This window comes from Morone saxatilis, unplaced genomic scaffold, assembly GCF_004916995.1.
Source record: "Morone saxatilis isolate NCDOM2014 unplaced genomic scaffold, NCSU_SB_2.0 Contig12, whole genome shotgun sequence".
Classification (NCBI taxonomy): domain Eukaryota; kingdom Metazoa; phylum Chordata; class Actinopteri; family Moronidae; genus Morone; species Morone saxatilis.
In genome coordinates this window covers 15,151,828-15,176,231 of record NW_023339674.1, presented here as the reverse complement: position 1 = coordinate 15,176,231, position 24,404 = coordinate 15,151,828, and the positions used below count along the sequence as shown (strand labels likewise).

The following is a 24,404-nucleotide window of genomic DNA, read 5'->3' as shown; positions in this document are numbered from 1 at the left end:
AACACACACACGCACGCACACACACAAAATCAGGATACCTTTCTAACGGCCTGTGTGATTGATGCCAATCACCAGTCATTTTGGATCAACAAGAGAGCGTGAGAATGCAGAGAAGCAGTGTATGTGTGAGTGTGCATGCGTTAGCAGCAAAGCTGTGACTAGCTGTGTGTGATGAAAAGCTCCAGATGTTGCCTGCCTTTTAATGTGCAATAAAAAGGCTCAGCTGGGGCAAAAAGCAAAGGAGGCCAATGGAAGAGAAAGGAGAGTGGAATGAAGGAAGGAGGGAATTTCCTTAAAAGAAATAATGGAGGGGTTAGGTCAGGGTGCGAGTCTTTCTTAAATGGCTGCTACCAGAGGGCAGGCTTAACTCTGGAGAGTTGGGGGAGTGGGATAAAGAGAAGGGATATAAAGAAAGATGGAAGGATCAGGAAGGAGACAAGAGGAGAAGGAATAGATGTAGCAGAAAGATGAGGGGAAAAAGGAGAGAACTGAGGCTTGTCACAATGGTAATGAGCGAAACCCGATCAAAGCCTCAGTAGGTCCAAGTTTACCTCCACATCTCTACAGTTCAACACTTGAATCTGCAGTCTGCGTCCATAACACACTGCAGACTAAACTTTCAAATTAATTTCCAATATTTTTCTAAAAAACTAACAATCCAGATCTAAATATCCATCCTAGCAGCAGGACCTGTTTAATAAACAGGTGTCGCACAGACCTGCCAGTTTCCAACACAGACTGCTGGAGCTGCACCAAGCGTTTGAGCGTAAATGGAGAGATAGAGATGTTTGGGCTCCAAGGGAGTCCTTCGTCTCCCACTGACCCTCTATTGAGACAGCTTAGTCAAGATTGCCCAATCAAGGGCCTCACCATGCAAACACAACGCCTTTTGTTAGCATGCAACCTCAGAGCTTCAAAAAGAGAATGAAGTTGAAGAGAGAATGAGAAGGCAGAGATACGGGTGTGAGCAATGGAGTGAGAGTTGAATGCCAGCAATTAAGGACATGTCCACACTAACGTGAATAGATTTGAAAACGCTGTTTATGTGTCAAATGAGGTTCCATCCACACTAACATTTTAGATCACTTTTCTAAAAGCTTGCAGTCCTCACTGAAATAACAATCACTGAGGGCTTCTAATTGTAATAACTATATAAATGTATGTAACAGGATGGGGCAGATCGATAATTAAAACTACATTAACCTCTAACAGTATTTTGGGAGTTTGCACAACCCTCTGCACACAATCAAATACATTCCATATCCCCTTTATTAGATACAACTCTGCCAGACAGTAAGTAAATAAAACATAAGAATTAAGCATGCAGTCAGAGCACAGTACGATTCTCGTAAGTGCCAGGCTCTCTAAGAAGTCCATACAATTACTTCAGTGTTAAAACGGCAATTCATTTTTTAAAACAACTTGGGGTCTTATAGTCGTATAGTTTTCATCAATACCAACCAATTGATTATCAAACACTTTGACCAACATTATGAGACTCAGAAATCACAGAATACTACTGGACAGTTTTATGTGTGAATGTATGAGTTATTGCAATTTGAGATATGGGGAATAATTTAAATGTTTGCCTTTGTTTTTAGATTTAAATATTTGACTTAATAACTTCTTTAAACTACACTTAGATGTGACTAAACCCTAATCCTGATCACTTATGAAGCAATGTTTTGTGGACTCTAGCTTAAAACTGTATCCAGTGTTTGTATTGTTGGCAAAATTGAAAACTACCTGGTACTGCAGTTGTAGCAACAGAAGCGGACACAGTAAAAGTAAAACTCAATACTACAATGCAATTAAATACTAGAGCAATACTGTAAAATACTACTTAGAACTGTCACAAAAGTAGTATTTAAAGGAAGAAATATTATACTTACTTTAGTGTTACTATTATTGTGTCCACCACAAGTAGGTATACAGAATAAAATGGACATTCTATGTGTTATGTCTCTATTGTATTAGTCGAACATGGTTAAATAATTCTCAAAAGTTATATCATACAATAAACAAAAGAATCTAAGTTGCGTCTTTATTCATATCACAACAGCAATATTGAGTAAAGGCAGCAAGACACACAGAGATAAGGGAACAAAATACAACATGACATAACTGATAAATCCCACACTCTATGGACCAGCAAGTCGCCTGAAAATAATCAAACTCTGGTACCTGGCTTTGTTAGCTTCTTTAGTGACATCCCAGGCCCATGTAATGAAGTTTTGGCTCAGGTAGGAGACAATGGAGTCAGCACACATCATTTGGGAGCAGAAGACGTTGCTGAGGACACTGTCATCATTGTGGAGGTAGATGGCCAGCAGCTTTCTCTGTGGAGAGGAGAATTAGAAGTTAAAGAAAGAAAGGATGTGAGCAAAATGTACCACTGGTTCCCTATGGACATTTGTGGAAAGGCCATTCCATTACTTGATTTTTTATTTCATTTTTTTCCCATTGGGAGTTGATTCAGTTTCAGGGGAAACAAAACAACAAAGAGTACAGTTCACTGTTAGTAGATGGTAGCACAGCTTTTGTGAAGTTTGAGGAAAAGAGACTTTCAAAATTACAAGTTTAATGACAAACTATAAACACAAATGCCTCTTAAAATAATGAAGCGTTCATTCTGTTTTTTTATTTATTTAAAAAATGCACTGCTCTTAGATCTCTGCTGAGACCTCACAGTCACGTGAGAGTGTGTCTCATCACTGGAGAGACATTTCCACATTACATGACCATAAAATGACACGAGAGACCACTGGGTGCAGAGCCAGCATGACTTCCACAGACCACTGCAAGGCCACAACTGGCAAAAAAGCAAATACCACGCAAAATCAAAGCGGTGTAAATAAAACTTCTCTTGGAGGCGATGAAGATATGGAGAAAACAAAACAGACAAATCACTCTATTTATTTTACACCAAATGCCAGCAGCCTGTTCAGGTTAGTAGCGGCAGGGCCAGACAATATTGACGAAGCTCCAAATCCAAGGATATTGACACCATCATATAAGCCTGGCAGATTCTCCCTACTGACAATCTAATTAAAAAACAAACACACCCACAAACATAAAAGGTTCCAGGGGACAATGTTGGAAATAATGCTCTCTAAATTACATGTCACTTCTCTTGCTATAAAAGAACAAATAAGAAAAACTCTCTCGGTCTCTGCTTAGTGCATTTTTAACCATGGCTGTGGAGGGGGAATCAAGAGGTCTGTTTCTCAGGAGCAGTAATCTAGGCTACGCACGCCAAAAAGCAAAAAATCTACACAGGGCGTAAAACGTGAGGGGAAGTGAAAGAAGAAGTTGTGCTATACTGTGGCCTGTGTAGAATGGGAATGGGAGAGCACTGCTGTGTTTGCTCAACGATTAGTGCTTTAGAATAATCTCCAGGGCTCCTAGAGAGAAGGAGCTGGGGACTCATTCATTGGGCCGATTCAACGGCCTGAAAAGATTAAACACTCATGCTGAGAAGACAAGCAAATTCAGTCTTGAGAGAGGAATGAGTGTGAGGGGAGGGAGAGTTTTACAACATGAAAAAAAAAAAACAACCTGATACACGCTCAAACACTGACGTCCCGACACACACATGCGCAGATGTACAAACTTAACCGTGTGGTACCCTAACTCGCACACATGCATGCTCAATTAGAGCAAGTGTAAAGACTAATCAAAGTGGGCATTTTAGCAAACTGAACTCCTTCATCTTAGTTAAACTGTCCATACCCCTCTGTTCCCTCTCTGCTTTCAAGTCAGAGCTTTTGTATTGCCTGTCTTAGCAGGGAGGAGCAAATCCCTCAGTTCAGCTAAATTACTAGGTCCAACCTGAGCTAGATAGTGACCCCACAGCCCCTTCCACACACCTGTTCACCCAAATCCAAGCTTGCTTTGTGTGCGGGTGTGTGTGTGAAAGAGAAAGAGAGAGAGACTAAAGACGCAGTAGAACAGTGTTCCCATTAACTCAGCACTGACTGTATAATCAATGTTCCTCTTACTCTGAAGTTAGATTAATAGAGTTTTTGTCATTACCACCTTTAATAAAATAATTATACATTTTCATCCAAATTTATTCCTGTTCGCTACTTTTTTACTACTACTACTACTACTTACTACAACTACTACTACTACTACTGGATTTAATACCATTAATAATTCCCTTATCTAGAGGGACATGTGGGCATCATAAATGAGCTATCTTCTTTATAGCCATTGTAAGTTAAAAATATATATTATCTTCTATAATGTTTCCAAAAAATCCCTTTCTGTTACAGTGCCTGGACCTAGAGCATGACTATACTTATATAATAATAAATATATATATATATATATATATATATATTATTATATATATATTATATATATATATTTATAATAGATATATATATTATTATATATATATATATAGATATATATATATATGGCATACCTTATTCACCTTTCCAGTCACCCTAACTCAGCATTGCCACAAAGAGACAAACAATATATATGTGACAATCAAACAGTCTGGAATTTCTTTTTGAAGCTTTTTTTGAGCAAACTTGACGTGGGACTCGAGGGTTCAATTTGTATCTTTTTCCTTAATCAAAGGTGTGTCTTCTGTTTAGCACGGTTCGATATGTTTAACAGGGCCGAGGAGACCAGTGAATGAGATACACACATGCACAGAAAGGTACAGAGGGAATGAAGTCCAGATAGTGATTGCTATACAGATGTCAGGCTCAGTCTGGAAAAGCAAACACTTCAAAATGAGGAGCTCAAATGACCGATCTAATGACCATAAACACACAGAGGAAAAACACATTCAGATCGATGACCAACCACACAGGAAGCTCTTCACACCTGGCTGAAGGCACATTACCTCTTTATAAAAGAAACTGCATCAAATGTTGGAACTTTTTCAAAAGTGTGATTAAACTAATCAAATGAATTGCCAGCTTTGAATTACATGCTTAAAGCTCAGTATGTATATTTAGGCTATGCAAGCTCCACCTCATATACTGATAGATAAAATGTAGGTTTTAATATATTCACACATAGGGGCGTTCATTCCTTAGTTTTCTGCGTATTTGCCTGCAACACTCTACATTAATTTAACTGTTATTCCATGTATTTATGCATGAGAGTGATCATTTCAGGTGCAGTCAATAAACCGTGACTGAGTGTTCTGATTTACAGCCCTAGATCTGACATATACGCACATCTATATGCCATATGCCATTCTGATTCACCAGTGCTCTTTCCTCTTGACTCTGCAAGGCTATTGCTGGGTTTTAAAGCGGATACTTGGCAGTGATAAATCCCTGAACTCCCCTTTCCAGCAAGGCTATGAATTTTGATGTGTCTTTGTGTGTGGCAGACAGGAGAGAGGAGTGGAGAGCGGAGGAGAGTGGGGTTAGAGTGATTAACCACTGCGTTGATGGGGATTTAGTGAGGATCGTGGTTAGTGATGGGTGGCCTATCTCTCTGTACGCTCTGACTAACCACTGATCCCCAAGAGGGTTCAGCTCAGCTCAGCTCAGCTCTGCAGCCCAAAGCATTTTCATTAAGGATGGATTGAGTCTATCTCAACAGTCCCCCAACACACACCTTCAGAAACACTTCATCAAATGTAGTGTTTTGCTTAGTGATTAGCCTCTCCCAGGCTTTGAGAGTGAGACTGATTCCTCTGTTTATAAACCCACCGAGTAGTCCCCTTTCAGTCAAATCTGCCCTATTCCAATATCCCCTTAATGAAGTATGCTTTTTCTACAATGAAGACGCAAAAACTAGATTCCTTTCCGAATGGAAGCAAAGAGCAAAGCCTAGGATGGCTGGAAAGATGGAGGAAGGGACGGTGTAATCGTGCACATATGCTACTGTGTAATGAAACCGTCAAAAGCAGCATGTTTTGGCCTGTCGTCTAGGACGCTTCTGACAAAACAGGACAAACACAGAACAGATCAAATAGCTTCTGTTTTCATGCTAAATTCTTTGCACGTATCCAGCTTCCCTAAAGCCATTCTAACCACGGCACAGTTGGCAGACTAAATCAAGCTCACCCAGAATAAAACATAATACGGTGAAAATGAATACTATTTCGCCCCTGCGCTGTGTAGAGCACAGTGGTACAATACAGAGTGTGTGAACACCAGGGAGACATCGGCCATATTGTGCTGGCTTAGGAGAGGAGATCAGCTGGGAAACAGGCGAGACGCCAAGCTTCACTTTAGGTTTTTTCCATCTTGGTTTATTTCACACTCTCTCCATCCCTTACCCCTATCCTGCAATAGCTCATGCTTTCATTCCTCTCTTTCTTCTCACTCCGTCTCTGACTTTCACTTTTTGCACCCTTCTCTCCTTTCAGACCATGTTCTCTGTTTTATGCCCTTAGCATCATCCATTTCACCCTCCCTCCCTCTCTGTGTGCCTGGTGATCTGAACCCCCCTAACATCTTGCTGTGTCCTCACAGTCTAATAAGGCTGTAATCCACACAAGCTGTCAGTTGATACAAGCATCCTTAAAAGGACAAAAGCCAAAAAACAAGGGGGGAAAGTGGACAGCTAAAAATAAAGCCTCAGCTGTCAGGGTGAAAATTTGATGAGGGTTTTGATGAAATTATATCAATGTGGCTATAAAGCCTTCTCCACACAGCATGACACAAGGAGTAGACAAATAACAGTAAATACTGTCTGAAAAAGGACTTCAACGTGTCTGTTGGTTAATTTTATTTCGTTCCTCTTTGCCAGTTCAGTTTGTCTGCATTTGGCATATGTTGTTATGATTTTTGAGACTGATCCTTTTAGTGGTTATAAATACTTCTAACTGGCATTTAGCCAAATATTTATAATCATTATTAAGTTACGTCAGAGTTAAGTTAGTTTCCTTTTGATGTTTAGATTGTTTGTCTACTCCCTGTACATGTATTGGTCCTCATGCATCTCTGGCTTTACCAACTGTGTTCAACCAACAAAAGCTCTGTGTCAAAAGGCAGCATCTCATGGGATGGAAGTGGTGACAACACTGAGGGTTCCAGAAAAAACAGTTAACCACAATATTGACGAAAACCAGAAAATGGTTCTCAGGAAAGTAAGATCCACTGTACAACTGGACTGAAAAAAAGAGTAGACTAGGCACATGCTGGTTATAATACTGACTATTGTGTCTTAAATTCCCACCAGCTCAGTAATTAAAGATATGATATGAGAAACGCAGTATCTCCCTTGACAAATAGAGAATGAATAATACCATATCCTGCTCGGTCTGTGTTTCTCCTCTTTGTTGTCTTAAGCAAAAACAACTGCTCAAAAAAAGCAGTGGCTGAACGACACCAACCAGAAATGACATCAGTGTTATAGGATAAGTCAACATTGGTAACATCTGTCCCTCATATCTTACACATAGTCAAAATTAAAAGTGTGAAATATAAAGGGACAAAGGAAAATAGGATTTTGTTACCTGTTACAGTATCTAAATAAACCAAAAACCTCCCTTTAAGGCCCCAGTCAATCAGCTTACTTACATCTCTGGCTTTGCCATAAAAGGCTTCTTGAGATGCTGCCTCCAAAGACCCAATGTAGAACATGGGGTGGGTCTCTCCATACCTACAGAACACACAAACATAAACACACTGTTATCCGCCAGCCTCCTTTGATTTCAAAGTCCTGTGAATAAATACCTTAAGCACCTGACACTTCAACCTTGCGAGGCAGCTGGACTCACAGGATCACACAAGAATCAGTTTATGCGGTACAGTGGTGGTGGACCAATCAGCGTCCTTAGAGAAAGTATTGGTAGCTACAGAGTGCTTGAAGTGACGCAGCAATCATATAGAAGCATCATGGCAATCTAGTTGCCCAGTGCAACTTTCTTCTTCTTTTTGCTTGCTACTTTTGTGTTGCTGCTACTATTTATGTTATCTGTCGTTTTGGATTCTTACTGTTTTTTTCTTGATTCTTACTTGTTTTTTCTCTTGGTACATAGTGTTTATATTATAATTATAATTATTTCCCTACTCTTACTGTTTTTATACTGTTTTTTTCTCCTATCCACTTTGTTGCTGTAAACATTGAATTTTCCCCATTTTGGGACATAAAGGAATATCTTATCTTATCTTAATCTTACGCAAGCAGAACTTTCCCATGCAGGTTAGTGTAAGATGCTGCTAACATCAGTTATACCAGAACTGAAGAGTATTTCTTCACTGAAAGAAGAGCAAAGAATGGTGTGTTGATCTGATTGGTTAAACTTCCCCTGTGACGGTGATAGATAGATTATTCAATCACCTGCTGAATATTTTTTGAAAGTGCCTGCCTTTTTCCAAACTCTTTCCAAAAATGACTTGTCAGGTTTCCTGGCGCTTAGCTCACCTTGAAGAAAATTCGGCAGTAAAGTGCAGTAAGGCATCAGCTTCATTCTCACTATTTTCTGGCACTGTAAGGGGACAAAAGCAAGTTTATGGTCAAGCTTTGGAAACGTGACTGGCATTTAATATAATACCTGTAGCTACAATGAAGAACTCTACTCTAACAATATTAAGCTGCTCCACTGTACGTACTCATAGGTGCTTTCCGACAGGTAGAAGAGCCCATTCCAAACATCTCTGAATCGTCCACACCAAACTCTGATGCATCCTCAAAATCATCCCCCTCGCTGTCACTGACCATATGGACATCTGCACACTGTAAATATAAATGATGCATTAATTACCAGACTTATTTCAACAGAAGCAATTAACAGAAGCATTTCGTTACCATGTTTTATGAGTTAGCATGTATACACAGCGCCCTGATAGAAATTAATCCACAGCATAGATGCTCAGAGAAAGAGTGTTTGTGTGTATACCTCTTCTGTGGGCTCCTGGGAATTGGCTGGTGAAGACCTTCGACAAACAGTGAGGTGATGGCAAGGATAGCTGATTCCAGAGACAGCTAGCGTCATCTAAAAACAAAAAACATAATGAAAGAGTGATTAACTCTAGTCTAATAAGCAACCAGTTGTGTGAGATCTTATGTCATTACTGGCCCAATCTTAGCCCACTCAAAGTTACCATCCAGTCATATTGAGTCCTATCATCAGGGGGAGTGAGTGATGGTAAACAGTACTACACTTTAGACTGAACTATTGTTCTAATCAGAACAAGACAACACAACTGACTCAAATTGTACATCAAAGTACCTCTATACTTTTGTTCACCTATCTAGGAATGGGTTCCCCCAGGAAGCAGAAGTATAGCCCGTATCATGAGATACTTGACTTTCAAACACAGCTCTGCTCATCCCACTAATCAGAGAAGAACCTTGATGAGGTTTCTGTACACCTGCAGTACCTGTTAATGTGATGGTGGTTTGTAGTAAGAGAACACCTGACTAATGAGCTGCTAAACCCAAAGCCAGGACTGAAAATGTCAGCGTTCAGCAGGGACTCATTACAGCTGGTGTCTCCTGGCTTAGGCCCCAAGGGACATCAACAATACATGCAAGGTGGTTGCAGGGTGTAGTGTCAAACTAAAGAGACCTAGCTTTTAAAACGTGGCGTGCAGTCAAACAATCAAACCATGACTTGTAGCCCGAATATACTGACACTAGTTACAATAAAATAACAATATATTCACTGACGTACTAATTGTTAAGGGCAAAGCGGAAAATCCAGATGCAAAAACTTTTCTGGGAGAGTGAACTTCTAAACAGGGCTGGGGCAGGGCAGGCAGGCTGGGTGTGATAAGAGGCAGCGAAGCTGCTCGTCCCCTGCAGAGGTCCTGTGATCTGCTCCATTGTCAGATGCTAAGAAACACAAAGAGCAGCTGGACATGGTTGAATCAGGAGACGATTACATGCAACGCCAATTGAGTCTGAAAAGGGTTACACAGACCGCAGGGAGCTTCTCTCTCTCTGTCTCTTTTAAAATAGAGAGGTTCCTCACGCTGGCCTCAGCTTCTATAGCAGGAGAGAACAGTGTAACCACTCGACCTTGTCAGCAACATGGACTTACTAGTGAGTACTGTTGTGTACCTGGCACTGATAAGAACTATAATATTTGGTGTCTACTACTTTCCATCTTTTCACCCCACCTTATCTTCTTCAATGTTAGAAAGTGAGTAAGCTGCCAAACAAAAGACCAAAATATTTGCACAAAAAAAAAAAACATTTGGACAGTTGAGCTACATGCATGCATAGATGCAACTAGTGCTACAATATTTTGATATACACATTTATCTTGTGTTTTTTGGGTCCATGAACAGCTTAATGAATTTTTCTGAAAAAGTACAGTATCACAATATCCATCATCATTATTGTGATAAATATAAATTACATATATCGCGATGGAGGATTTTATTCATATTGCCCACCCCTGAATTCAACCATGTTACTTGTTGCTTAGATGTGGTTGCACATACATATATAAAGTTGACTGGGGATATATTGATTATAATATTGACCATTGTGTCTTACATTCCCACCAGCTCAGTAACTAAGGAGAACATATGAGAAACACAGTATCTCCCCTGACAGTTTGAGAATGAACAACATCCTGATGAGTATTCCTTCTCCATGTTGTCTTAAGCAAAAAAAATGTTCAGAAAAAGCAGTGTCTAGACTGCCATGCAATGTTGAAACTACACAAACTAAGAATGACATCACTGCTAAAGGGACAAGCAAACAGTAAAATATATGACAAATACAATACAATACTTGTATTTCTCATTAAATTAAAACCTTCCCTATGAGGCCTCAAACAGCCAGTCACCCACGACACAGTAACAGAGGTGTACACACAGATAACAGAAGAAACAGATTGTGTTTAGCCAGTGTACTCTTGACAATGACAATGAAGTGTGTAAATGTCACAGCAAGGACAGCTGATCCCTGGAACACCTACGAAGAACACTTAACTGAATTGCCTCGTCTTTGCTCATGTAACTTTACTCTAACTAATTTAAAACTCAGGTCCTGTTTATTAGATCATTCTGTTATTCATATTTTTCCAGAGAACTTTACAAAGTAATAGAACAAAAACAAGTAAAATACGTTAGCGATACTTTAAACGAAAGAAAAAAACAACAGTGGCTTAAAGAAAAGCTATGGCCATTTGAGACATGATGGTGTCAGGCCTGAGAGTTGCATTAGCACTGAGAGAGAGAGTTGTAGGTATTGAACAGACAAAGACATACAGGGTCTGAGCCTTAAGGATGTGAAGGCATGGCCCCAGTCTATTCTGCCTATTCCTCAATCGAGTGGCAATCAAACGTGAGAATCTTAACAGCGGCTGCCGAAAGGATCCCCATAAACCCTTTACCCCCACTTCTCACAATGAGAGGCTTTCGTCTGAGGGCCTAATAAGTGTATAAATAAAGTTGATCACTTCCCCTGTCAAAGACAGCCTGGAGGGTTAGGGCTGACATGGATGCAAGGAGGGGAGGTGAAAAGGGAAAAAAATGAGTTGAGTGCCTCTCAATCCTCTTCCTCGCTTTGACCCGATGGCTTCTCCTGATGTTGAGGTACACAAGTGCAGCTTGGTGGCTCAGTGGTAAAACGTGGAAACAAGGCTGAAGCGCCGCAGGGCACGGGGGGTGGGGGGATGAGGTTAACCCCCCCAAATGACCCTCTCCCACATCTCCACACAAAGGAACTGGCTCCTCTTTTTTTGGATTCTTTTAATTAACACTTGCATTGAGGTTCTAAGCATTCAGGGGCCGATACAGGGAAAGAATTTTCTCTCTCCCTTACCCCCCCCCCTTTCTCTTCCAAGCCTTTCTTCCCTTCCCTACCCTTCTTTCTTTTCCTTTCTCTCCCTTCATTCTTTCTGTGTTTCATTTTTTCTTTTCTAGTGTAGGCAGTGTTTGGATTAGGTGTCTGGCTGCGAGTGTGAGATAATTACTACTGACAGCTGCACTGACAGCAACCACAGTACCACCTTACACCACATTCTCTTTGATGGAGCAAGGAAAGAACAGCGACATAAGTGGGGAAGAGTAGACAGTAAAGGGAAAAAGATGGAGGAACAAGTATGAGTTAGAAATAGTACAAACATGAGAAAAATTAATACGTGATAGGGAGAAGGAAGGCAAAAGAAAAAGAAAGACAGACCAAGTGTGCCCCACCCTTAACACCTGTTGGTTTCCTTTTTTCAGGCTCCTCTGAGCCTTGCTGAAGATGCCTCTCCTGATTAATATCTGCAGTGTGTGTAATGTACATCCACACACATACAAATATATAGTAGGCATAAACAAATGACTGTTGGGTCAGTGGGATGTAACAGTGGGTGTTAAGGTGTTGTCTCTTCCATCCAGGATGGTGTTGTGCTCATATGCAATTTGAGGGGAGGTGGGGGGTCTAAAGGGTGACCAAGCTAATGAGGACGAACATCCTCCTCCAAAAATAAAGACACAACCTTTTCTGTGAAATGCGAGCTTCACAGAACACATAACAACAGTTATAAGAGATAAAAAATGAGACAGACAGACTAACTTAGTGCTGAATGTCACCTGAAGCCAGCCAATCTCACAAGGGAGGGGGCCTATGCCTGAGCTTACGGCTGAGCACTGTTGCTACGGAAACCACCAGCCCCCCCCCCGCACCCCTCCCCCACCCCTCTAAATAAACCCTCAGTTTCATAGGCCCCTATCAGGTAGAGGAGGATTCCATTAATGCCAGCTGGGAAATGGAGGGAGGTGGTGGCCTACAAGGCAAGGCACCTCTGAGGCTCCGCAGCATTAATACATTAGCAAACACCATGAAACACTGCATAAATGTCAGCAATTACTGGCTAGAAGGAAAGGTAGGTGGGGGTTGAAGAGATGAGGGGATGTAATAAGAATGTCCCACTAGCTGTCAATCACTCCAACAGGTGTGGAGGGAAGACTGTCAATCAGAACGGCTTCAATGAGATGAGGCCTGTTTGGAGATGGAGGGAGTGGGGGACGTGGCTCAATCAGCATATTTTAAATAGCAGAGGAAGTTAATGTCCTGTTGGCCTCTTAAATCAGTAGCTGCCAAGACCTCAGCATATTCAGCACTGTTCAGAGCAGCTTTGCCAAAGCTACAAGAATCATGAGGAATTTGAACGCAGAGCTAGATTATGGTATTTGGAAATTAAGTGTTTGTTTTAATCCAATTGGAGTAGACTGAGTTCATCATGTTTTAACAATAGCAAAGTACAACAAGTGTAATTTATTTTGACAATTTAAAAAAATGCTAACACACACAAAAAAATAGTGACAGTGTGCTTCCCAACATGATCTACTACTACTCTGGCAAATACTACAAACTGTCTTCTAATTGAATATGAGGAACACTGGAATCATGGCACCTAAAGAATGCACTCCAGAAACATTTTGAGACACTGAGAACTACTGTATTTCAAACCAGTACTTGACCCAGGTCAACACAATCTGCCTGCTAGAAAATGAGCATCACCTCACGTTGCTACTGCTTAAACTACACTTTGTACCACTTCCTTTTACATTCAACTACCTTGGTTTAACACCACATACAATAACACAGTGCACTGAATAAACTGATCTGTTGTTCAGTGCTACATGAGCACTATCCATTCTGATCCAATTTCAACTCTCGATAAGGCCTTGAATAATTCAGAGCACAATAAACAATGAAACAGGTTGAGTGGACAGTATCAGGGAGGGTGAAGTAACACGTAACTACTAGTTTCCCTGAAAGGTGAGAATTTCTTTGAAACAAACTAATTTCCTACACTCCAACAATACATAAACAAACAATGCCACCACTCAAATATCTTTCTCAGAACACAAGAACAACAGACACTTGAAATAGATATTCTGAACAAATTGATCAATTATATTAACTATAGTTTAAAAAAAAAGTGGTGCTTCTTGTGCCTACAAAACAAATATATTTTTACACATGACTGTAACTGCAGCAGAACCACACAGTCTGAGAACTGAACAGGGAACTACCGACTCAACTGCCACAGCATCCATGCTAGAGGCAACTACACTGAACTACACTGGTAATGTGACAGCTAAAAAACATGTCATACTGTTGCCAATACAATACTGATGCCAAAACGACAGAAAATGTTTTTTCTATTTAAGATCAATGTCAGCTGCATCAGTGTTTAATGCTATGAACTTTAATTGGATAAAATACAATACAATTTGAAAAACTGATAAAAACTAGGAAATGTTTGACTTAAAAAATAAGTAAACAAGACAAAAATTTTGACCAAGCATCAAATGGCTATTTTCAATGCCATGTTTTCAAAATCTGGTGTAACAGACACAGCTCTGTTGATACTCAAAAAGTATTGAGGGTTGATAACAAGCCCTAGACACAGTGTGTGTTTTTAAATGTGCCTTTCCAATTGTACACAAACACACAACACACACAAACATAAATACAAGCAGGCAAACACAGTTATATTGCACACTTAAAGGCAAAGCAGAGTTAAGTAGTAATCGATTCCACTGCAAGCGGGCTAGTGTGCAGAGCTAAACGTAATCTGGGGCCTCTGGCTGCCATGTTTATTGGCCCAAACCCCGGGAGATGAGACTGGGCTAATGAGCTAGACACTAACACTGGCTCCCTACCCGCCTGCTAGGCCAGCCAAGCCCTGGGCTTTCTCTGTTAATACCTTCAGACGTTTCAATAAGAGGGCTGCGGCTAGAGCAGAGGCCATTATTACACTTCTGTCTCTGTGCTTTTTAATATCTCCTATACCAGGAAACACAGACACTGCAGATGTGTGTTAGCCAGGTGCCAACCGGGCCTATGATGCCACAATGAGCTGCAATCTACTCATGATCCCTGGCCATCATATCCACAGCTACCTAGGGGGTAGATGAGCCGAGGAAGCTGAGTTGAGGAGAACACAGATCACAAAAATATAAAAAAGGTAAAAAAGGAATTATTTGACTTTATCCTTACTTATCTTAACATTACACTCAGATTGGTAGTGTTTGCTTGGTGATAAAATTCACATAGCTTACACTGTTGGTTTTAAGTGGTTAGGTCACATATTTGTGCAAATATACACCAATTAAATGCTTTAATATCACTTAAACATTAAATTTTTTTTAGCAAATGTTTAAAAGGTAGTTGTTTTGTTATGGTCAAAATATACAATACATTTTTGAAATTATTGATTCCTGACAGTTTGTGAAATTAATTGAAATTACTGGTGTTACTTCATTAAATCACACATTTTTAAAATACTATTATTTTCGATTATAAAGGAAAATAAATTAAAAGCTAAATGAATTATTGTATATTTTAATGCTTTGAGATGTAATAATGTTTTCACTGATCAGTGGAAAACAGTTTTAGAAGAGGTTAGCTCTCTTCCTCTGTTAGTGTTAACAGGAAAGTCAGAAAGCACAAGCTGCACGTTGTGGTTTAAAACGGGAAAAGTAAGTAATGTGGTGTCATAATACATGAGCACAACAATGAGGTCAGTCATTGTGCAACATGCCCACAATGTGCTCTCAGATTAAAACTAAGATTTGTATTTCTGTTTTAATCCAAGGCCGTTTACTGATCACATATCTGGATGTCTACAAAGATAATGCAAACAATGACAAATCTGCATCATAGCAGTATGGTTTGTTTGGTGGTTACCGGCTTTACAATTGCCTGCTCTGAGCTGTAATGGTACACAATAAAGCAAACAATCTTCTCCAGTGAAAGGATGCATAACCGTTTGTTCTTTTCCTTTTTAGGCACATTAATGGTGCAATGTATTTGCTTTCACTGTTAATCTTACAAGCTTTACTTCCGAGTCCTAAAAACAGGTGCAGTTATTGTTCATTAGCTTTGAGTTTTTTAAAAACATGAATAATGGGTGACATATCGAATAGAAGTATCCACCAAAGCACTGTTTATAGAAAACAGGTTTTCCCAATTAATCATAAATGCGCACTACTACTCATAAAATAAATTGAATGTAATCTAGTTGCTACAGTAGAGCCAATTCTGTCATAGGGCACATATAATAACACACAAGAAGTGAAACAAAGTCAATACCAATACTCCAAATCAAACAACAATCACATAGATCTAAAAGGAAAACGTTAGCTAGGGGTTAACACAAGAATGTGTGCACAACAGCTCCTCAATGTAGCATGATAAACCATCCCATACAATTAGCATGGGAACACATATGCTGTCAAAGAAGGGGTGAGACAAAAGGGGTCAGAGGTTCCTCAAGGTTCTGTATGAGGGCTGCTTCTGATCAGCTTGACTGTGTTCAGGGTGAATGGCTGGAAAGAGCGACCCTGGGACGGGAGAGGTCAGCGGGACTCAATGATGTGAGATTTAATGTCCACAGATAGAGGACGCAGGATGGGAACAGTCTTTGACATCTTAATTAGCTTCAACATCTTACTCTGACGCTTCTGACAGATGGTTTTGGGATGGGTTACAGATTGTAGAACAGTTTCCACTGCAATTAGCAAGTATTTAAATCATGTAAATCACTAATCTGTGAACCATGGGCTTTAATTTGTGCTTTTGTGACTTTTAATTATCTTCTAATTAATTATGTAGGGTAACGTAAAGGCAGCATTTACAGTGCACCGTAAAGTGAAGATAGATGTTACCATTTGACCGGTAGCAATGTTACAGTAAGTCTGGCTAACAAGTTAAATTAAATTTTTGATCATGTTTTTGTGTGCCTGTGCTTCTTACGGAGTCATCAGATGCTGAGGCGGGCCATCCCTCCCACTGTTGATGCCGGACAGGGATGTTGGTCAAGTCTGAAATGTTCCTCTTCACCTGCAAATATAAAGGGAAGATAAAGTTATTAGTGTATTTTCAAAGTACAAAAATCAAACCTGCATAACACTACATGATGTGAAAAGGTAAAACATTACAGACAGCTCAACTATAAATCTCCACTAAAAATGTTTATATTTGTCTTTATTTGTCTTCTTGTCATTAAGATTTGTTAACACTGGAAGTGGAAAATATCTCCAAGACTCTTTCTCTCTTTATCAGTTAATACAACGTTATAAATTATAGTAAGTGTTACATCAAAGTATCCTCCATTCAGCCGCATGGGGAAAAAGTAGGATAGTGAGTGAAGGAGGAGATGAGTCAAAAGGAGAGAGGAGGAGAAAAAATAAAAAAGACAGCCAGTGTTATCGGCATTCTTCAGATGCCACAGCTAATGCCCAGCAACAACAGCCCCACGCTCTGAAATGAACAGTATTTCTCTTTTCCCATTCATGCGCGGACGCTGTATCTGCATCACTTAATAACATTCCGTGCTTTTAAACAGTTAGCAGCCAGCAGCGCCTGTCCAACTGAGCGCCGTGTTACACCGTCCAGTGGGTTGTTGGTTTAAAGCCCCAACGCCAGCCTGATGTGCGCCAGCCGATGGTGATCAAAGCCCCGCCGGCGTCTGAGCACTGGCGGCCGTGGATTCTAGTGCATTTGTTCAGCAGAATCCTGCCCTTCAGGCCCGCAGGGCTGGACACTGATGCTGAGAAAACTGTCAATTGTGGACGAAAGATCCCTCTACACACGGGTCAAATCCTGTCTTTGTAAAAAGCACTGAAGAGAGATGGATCCTTGGGCATATGCAGGGCTGCTGGTCATGCAAGTGGAAACTTAAAGAACGCTACAAACACAAAGTCAAAGCCAATGTCAGGCAAAGCAGGAAAGCAGCTGCAAAACACTGAACTAATAAGACTGCGTAGGCATACTTCGCCTGGGTAATTCCACCTTAATACTTTAATATTACTAAACTTTGCATCTGTATATGTATTTGTACGGGTGTCTGAAAGCACAAACACACAATAGACTGTTTGCAAAATAATAATATTTAAATCTGATTTTATCCCTTTATCAAGGCAACAGTAAATATTCCATCGAAGTTATCAATCCCTCAAAGGAACTATATTTTATTTGTGCTGGGCCTAGCAAAGCAAAGCAATTCGCAGTACAAACAAGCTGAGAAAAAAATAAAAGAACAATGATAAATGAGTGGCACAGTCCATCCTTTGTCTTTCTATCGTAAATCCCACACCACATTGCTCGGTGCCTATCCTTATGAAGAAAAGCTATGGCCAGGATAGCAGGCTGGGGTCAGAGCGGGTGGCCAGTGTTATTACAGAGTGTAATATCTATGTTTGACCAGCCGGACTACAGGGATTTGACTGACCGGCTGGCCAGCCGATGAATAGAGGGGAAAAGGGAGGAAAGGAGAGGCATAAACACTAGTAATGAAGAGGCAGCAGTCAGAGGTTAAAGCAGCATCAGAGAAACAACAAACTAACGCCCACCACAGAGAGAATGAAGGTGAGAGGTGGAGGAGGAGGAGAGTGGAGACAGACAGTGAAAGGCACCTGGCAAAGGACAACCTGATCTCACCACAGAAAGAAAACACAGCTACACACCAGGCCTGCCCACCTGAAACCGCACCGCCAGAATCTGTGGGCAGTAATTCACACGGCCTATCTCTGACCATATGAAAAGTATAGTGCTAATGTGAGAATCTGATGCAACCATATCAAAGACAGACCAAGTAATTTAGCGAATATAGCAACAGAACAACAGGGTTGCCCTAGCTTCTCCTAGTAGTCGAAGTTTTTGCTGCAGCCCCCAGTTACAAAGCATTGCATGTGTTGGCCACAGCAGCCCACATTCAGGGAGCAATACTGTCTAATGCTGCCCCCTTTCTGCCACAACAGCCATCTCACTGATAAATAAGATTGCAACAAATTAAAACAATTATATTTTAACAGTGAATTTGAGTAACAAATTTCACATAGCAAATTTTACATACAATTACCAGCTAAAACTTGTCTGTCCTACAACAATGGAGTATTGCTGTAATGTCATTATATAGCACAAGGCTTTATAGGTTTGTAAGCAGAACATGGCACCAACGGTGAAAGACTCCAACTGCACATGAAAATTATCCATCAACCTGAATGGTACATACAGAAGCTAAAATGTAAAAGAAATGTCTTTAACAGAGCATAATGGCTTTTAAAACAAAGTGTTAATAGTAAGAGCGCTGCTGATTTGTGTGTTTGCTGTTCATGTTGAGATGCGGCAGGGGTGTACAAGTCAGTTATACACAACTTTAGCTAGACTGGCTGTGGTGCTGAGCTGCTGGGCAATACAGCAAAATTAATGATCCAATCATTGTAAATGCCAATTGCCTGTAATCCCTGGTTGGAAGCAAATCAAAGAGAAGGAAAGGTTTCCGTTAAACAGTCACAAGCTCTCTCTCTCTCTTTCTCTCTCTCTCACTCTCGCTCTCTTTCTTCATCTCCCCTAGGCACCAGATGCCTTTCTTTCATTCCTTTTTCGGTCCAACCTTCCTTTTCTCAGCTCTGTAGCCATGTCTGCATTTGGTTCCTATATGTCTCCCAGCTGCGGAGTAGGGATGGGGCCCAGGCCCAGCCCTGGGGGGCAGTCGAGGAGGGAAATCCCCAGGACAACTGGTCTGGTCACGGACACCCCGAAACCAGCAGCCATCCCTATTCTACCCTCTACGTCCCTGGCAAACATTTGCTCTCCAGCTTAGCTCAGAAGCTAGCCAGCAACTTACCCCCACACTCTTGTCTGGTAATGCCAATCAGAGTCTACACAGGCCTGTGCTCTAGAGATGGAGAAGAAAGAAGGTAGAGAAGGGACACTGGGAGAGAGAGAGAGAGAGAGAGATGGAGAATGAAGGAATAAAAAGGGAGGGGCAAGGGCAGTTCCCTGAGAGCCACAAGGCAAAGCCAGAGCCTTTGGCAAAGACAAACAAGAAGACAGGACTCTATCCCTATTGATATGCACAAGCAGGGACCATCGGCTAGTCTTCAGCTAAGACAAAAGGGAGAGTGGGAAGAGAAAGGTGCTCTGTAGTGGAGTCCATATGTGTCTGAGTGGACACAGTATGAGCAAAAAGGGGAGTCAGGCTGGCTGAATATGGTGTTACCTCTTTGTTGCATTCTTAATTCTTCTTATGAAGAAATACACTTGTTTGTGTCTTTTATTATTGTTTTTATTAAAAAAAAAATCCACAACTTAACTATACTATGAGCATCACAAATTGCTCTAAAGCAACTTCAGTGAGGTCATCCACAACCACTATTTAACTGCCTCTACTGACTGTACTTGCACCTGTAGCTCTCCACACTGGCTACTGAACCTTTTGAATCAATCCCTATATAGTTGTACACATGCTTTAATAACATATTATTGCCTAACATATTACAGTAATAAAAAAAGGAAAGACGCCTGTTCTCTGGCTAAAAAGTAAATATATAAAGCGCATGGTCAACATGGGGCAAACAGAGTCCAGATCTATGCAGGTTAAAGTTCTAGGCCTCATTTTCACTGCAGGGGGCCTTGAGATGCCTAAAGACAAGCATGCGTAAGGAAAAGACCGCGACATGGAGGCCTGTTTAAGCCCACATTGTCCCTTCTCTATCCCCTATGGCCTCTTACAGCACCCCCACCAAGCCAACAGTGCTTTGCCTCCTTTCTGTGTCCATGGTTCCCCCCTCCCACACCGCAGGGACCCCTCCCCAGTGTTTGTAATCCCAGCAGAAACACTTAAGGTTCACAGTGGGTGCTCATCAAAACCATCTGCCTGAGAAGAGGGTGAGAGAGAGATGACAGAGGGAGGAGAAAAATGAAAGAGCGAGGGAGGAGAGAGAGAAAACCAGGGAGAAGAGCTGCCTCCTCCAGTTCAGACGTTGGTTGCACTAATCTGTTCAATTAGCACCATTACAAGCACTGCTAGTGGCCTGATTATTATTAGTGTAATCTTCACCCGCACTGAGGAGCCAGGCTCGAGCTGCAGTGAGCAAAGAACACCTTTTACTGCTGCTTGAGAGTAAATAATTAGCTAGATGTAAAACATGGAGACCATTAAGAGAAAACGCAAGCAAGAAAAAAGAGGAAATCTAAATCATGTAAAGCTGGCACAGGAATGAAAACAAGATATATTCAATCCCATATATCTAAAGCAAATTATGATTACTTCATTAACACGTGATGTAAGATTAATAGTGGGACTTGTCTATCCTATCTGATTGGTCTTTGAGGAGCTAATTTCCCCTCACCTGTGACAGCAACTGAACTGTGCATGGGTATAGGACAGAAATAAATGTATGTGTATGTGTGTGTGAACCCACATGGGATCAAACATTGACACAGACACACTTCCTCATCTACATAGGCAAGCAAGCAGACACATATATTTCCATGCTCTTCGAGCTTTAATTCATTTGCAGCTGTGATAGTAATAACCGATGGACAGAGAGGTGTACTGCCTTCACACTGGGTCCAGTATGAGTTACTATAAATATTTCATAGGCTGCCAAATCTACTGTTTAGTTTCAGACGAAGAAAATGAATAGACTCTGTCTCTTTCCATTTCTCCTGCATGCCTAGATCAAACAATGTTCAGTATTTAAACCGCCTCCTAGACTGCTGAGAGAGAGGGAGAAAGACGCAGCGTAGGGGGTAACGGGGAGAAAAAGAGGGGGTTGTACCAGACCACAGCTGTGAGAGTAATTATGTGCTCGGAAATGTGATCATTTGTGATGAATAATGAATCGATGGCTGAGATAGACTAGCAATGTTTGGCCAATGGAATGAAAGCTGTGTTATGGGAAACTAGAATCAGGTACAATAATATTATGTATGTGAGGCTCTGAGTGAGAGTTACTGAGAGCTTTTTTATGTGTGCCTGGGCATATAAAGAGACTTTCTAATGTTCTGAATGGTCTGCATCTGCGTACATGCTGGTGTCATACCTCCTGTATGGTTTTGGAGCCAGGGAAGTTGAGACTGTAGTCCCTCTGGGCCTCGCGGTGGCTGATGACCAGCAGGAAGTTCTGGTTTAACGATTCTTGGAGCGCACTGAAAGAGGAGGGGAAAAGTAAGTTTAAAAAGTTAGAAATTGGGATGAACGCAGTAAAGGAAATTAAAAAGAAATAGAAATTGATGCAGACAAGGAACATGTAAAAGAGGCAGAATAATGACTCAAGAGGAATAAAAGAAGGGGGCACAGGAAAACAAACATTATCACTAAGAGCGACTCAGTCAAGTAAAGGGCAAGCTGAAACTTGTCAACTAGTGGTAGCCTGCTGGCCCACATGGAGGTGGGTGCCTCCTCTGGGGGCTAGTCGCCCACTTCACTGGTTGTGTCTTAACAAGCCTGGCCAGAGCTGCACTCAGCACAGCATGCTGCCACAGCTATGGCCACCTGCACGGTAACAGCATGGAGCCCATTAATCTGCCTTATTGCTAACAAACCTGGCAGCCATTATGAAATAAACCCAGGAGAGCTTTCAGCACCTTCCTATCTACAAACCCTAAAGATGCATTAAAAGCAAGATATTACTGTGACATACAGGAGCACGACCAAATGTGCAGGGTTTGGTAAGGGTGTTGACCGACACCAATAACTCAACAGTAGCTACTCCACTCCACAGCAATTGCTTTCAAAAATGTTTACTTTTGTTTTAGAGCGGACAGGGCTGTATGTAAGGGACCAGCACTGCAACCACGTTCATTCTCAAGCCAAAAAAGCGTCATTGTTGTCCTTCATGTTGTCTGAGCTCATCAGCAGATACTGTTGGATTACTGCTGTATTAGACAGAGACAGTAAAGTAGTCAATATGCTGAAACATGTCTGTATAGTCACATCAATTCCAAATCATATCAGTTCATATTAATTACAGAGATTACGGAAACCTAACGATGATTCTAGGATTGGTGACAATGTAATGCTCCTAAACTATGCTACTATCTGCATCAGTCGTAACATGGTGAAACATATTTCCAGAAAAATGATAAGAACTCTGACTAATTCTCATAATTAAACAAAACAGAGATAACGAAAACAATTACAGATCTATAAATCAATCTATTGAAATAGCTGTTTACAGGTAACGACTGGTCTGAGATCTTCACGCTCTCACAGTTAATGTCATGTGCTGATTACACTGTGAGCAGATACCTGGCAGTGAGGACACAACCTGAAGGGTCAGACTTTCTTAGCTGGCACCGCTCAGTGGCTAACAGCGGTGACAGAGACGCTGTGAACGACGCTGTGTGCTTCACGTAGAGAGGAGGAGGTGGGGGAATCAACTTTTGGAAGCTTCATTTACAATAAGCTGTGAGGTTAAGTAGCGTTTTGAGCAAACGCTGGGTCTGTGAGGCTGAATATCAATGGGAGGCTTAAGGGCCGAAGCAGGCACTTAATCAGGGCTCAGAACCCAAGGAGAGGAGGAAGAGTTGAGAGAAAGAGAGGGATGGGGGAATTAATATGTAGCACACACATTAATTATGCAATCACACCCTTAATCTGCACAGATCTGGACGAGCTTATGTTAACAGAAGCTCAAATTTACTGTAATGACAGCATATTTACATTGACTAAAACTACGAAATCAATATGTAAATGTAATGTTTGTTGTAGCTAACTGGGGAAGATTGGAAATGTGTGGAGTGGGAAGGATGGATGCATACGTAATAGGGCTGAGCAGAAGGATGAGAGAGATGTGTGTGCATGTGTGTGAGAGAGTGAGAAAGAGCGAGAGGAGAAATGGAAAGGGGTAGGGACACATAAATAAGGATCTAGCTAATATCATGATTATGTTTGGACACAGTCCCGAGCTACTGCTGGCAGGCAGCTAGACTCCTAAATAGACAGAGATAGAGGGTAAACTGAGTGGAAGTGTTACTCTGTCCTTCCAAGCAAAGAAGGAACATCTTATCAGTCATTTATGGCAGACCATTTGGTGTGCGTGTGGGTGGAGTTCTGTTCAAGATTTACTTTGAAAAATCGGATCACTCATTGTGCTCTTTAGTACAAACATAGCTACTCAAAATATAAAACGTATTCAGAGGGGAAAAACACTGCCATTCACAATGACTAATTTCTTTGTAATTTCCCATCTGTCTGAAAAGGCCTGCTGGTTCATATATAAACAAAACACCCATGTTTCAAGTCTAATATTCCCTTGGCTTGACTGCTTTTACCACTGACATTTTTAAAGCAGCTGTCTTCTCATAGAAGCAGGCCCCTCAAGCAGTACGGGGTGGAAATGTGGATGTCTCAGTGTTTGCTTCTGCCTTCAGAGGTCTCTTTCTCACTCAACACACACACACTCATGACATCCAGGTCGGCCTTCAACATCTCTGGAGGTACTTGACATGGCATAAGGGTGCCGGGAGGAAAATGTCATTTAACTTTATGGACAGAGAAAATGGAGCGTTTTGCAGGGGAGAAGAGCAGGCTAAACAGATTGGTTTCATTCTGAGGTAAGCCCATCGCCTAAGCTGTGAGTCCCTGCGGCACAGAGCAGACTCTAGACCTTATTAAACTAGCACTGCCAGACAAAGACACACACACACACACACACACACACAATGTGACATGTGCCTGCAAAACACAAATACCCATACACACACACACACATATTCTTTGC

General features: G+C 41.2%; 1 protein-coding gene across 1 annotated transcript in view; it reads right to left on the bottom strand.

The window, feature by feature from the left end:
* faf1 (Fas (TNFRSF6) associated factor 1) overlaps positions 1-24,404 on the bottom strand; it is a 59,482-nt gene that overhangs the window by 21,611 nt on the left and 13,467 nt on the right. Inside the window, exons 7-13 of the mRNA XM_035653063.1 lie at positions 21,723-21,828; positions 16,645-16,731; positions 8,828-8,923; positions 8,541-8,664; positions 8,353-8,416; positions 7,506-7,587; positions 2,185-2,339 (exon numbers count right to left, since the gene is read on the bottom strand). Coding sequence (XP_035508956.1) covers positions 2,185-2,339; positions 7,506-7,587; positions 8,353-8,416; positions 8,541-8,664; positions 8,828-8,923; positions 16,645-16,731; positions 21,723-21,828 — 714 coding nt within the window. The remainder of the gene's footprint in view (positions 1-2,184; positions 2,340-7,505; positions 7,588-8,352; positions 8,417-8,540; positions 8,665-8,827; positions 8,924-16,644; positions 16,732-21,722; positions 21,829-24,404) is intronic.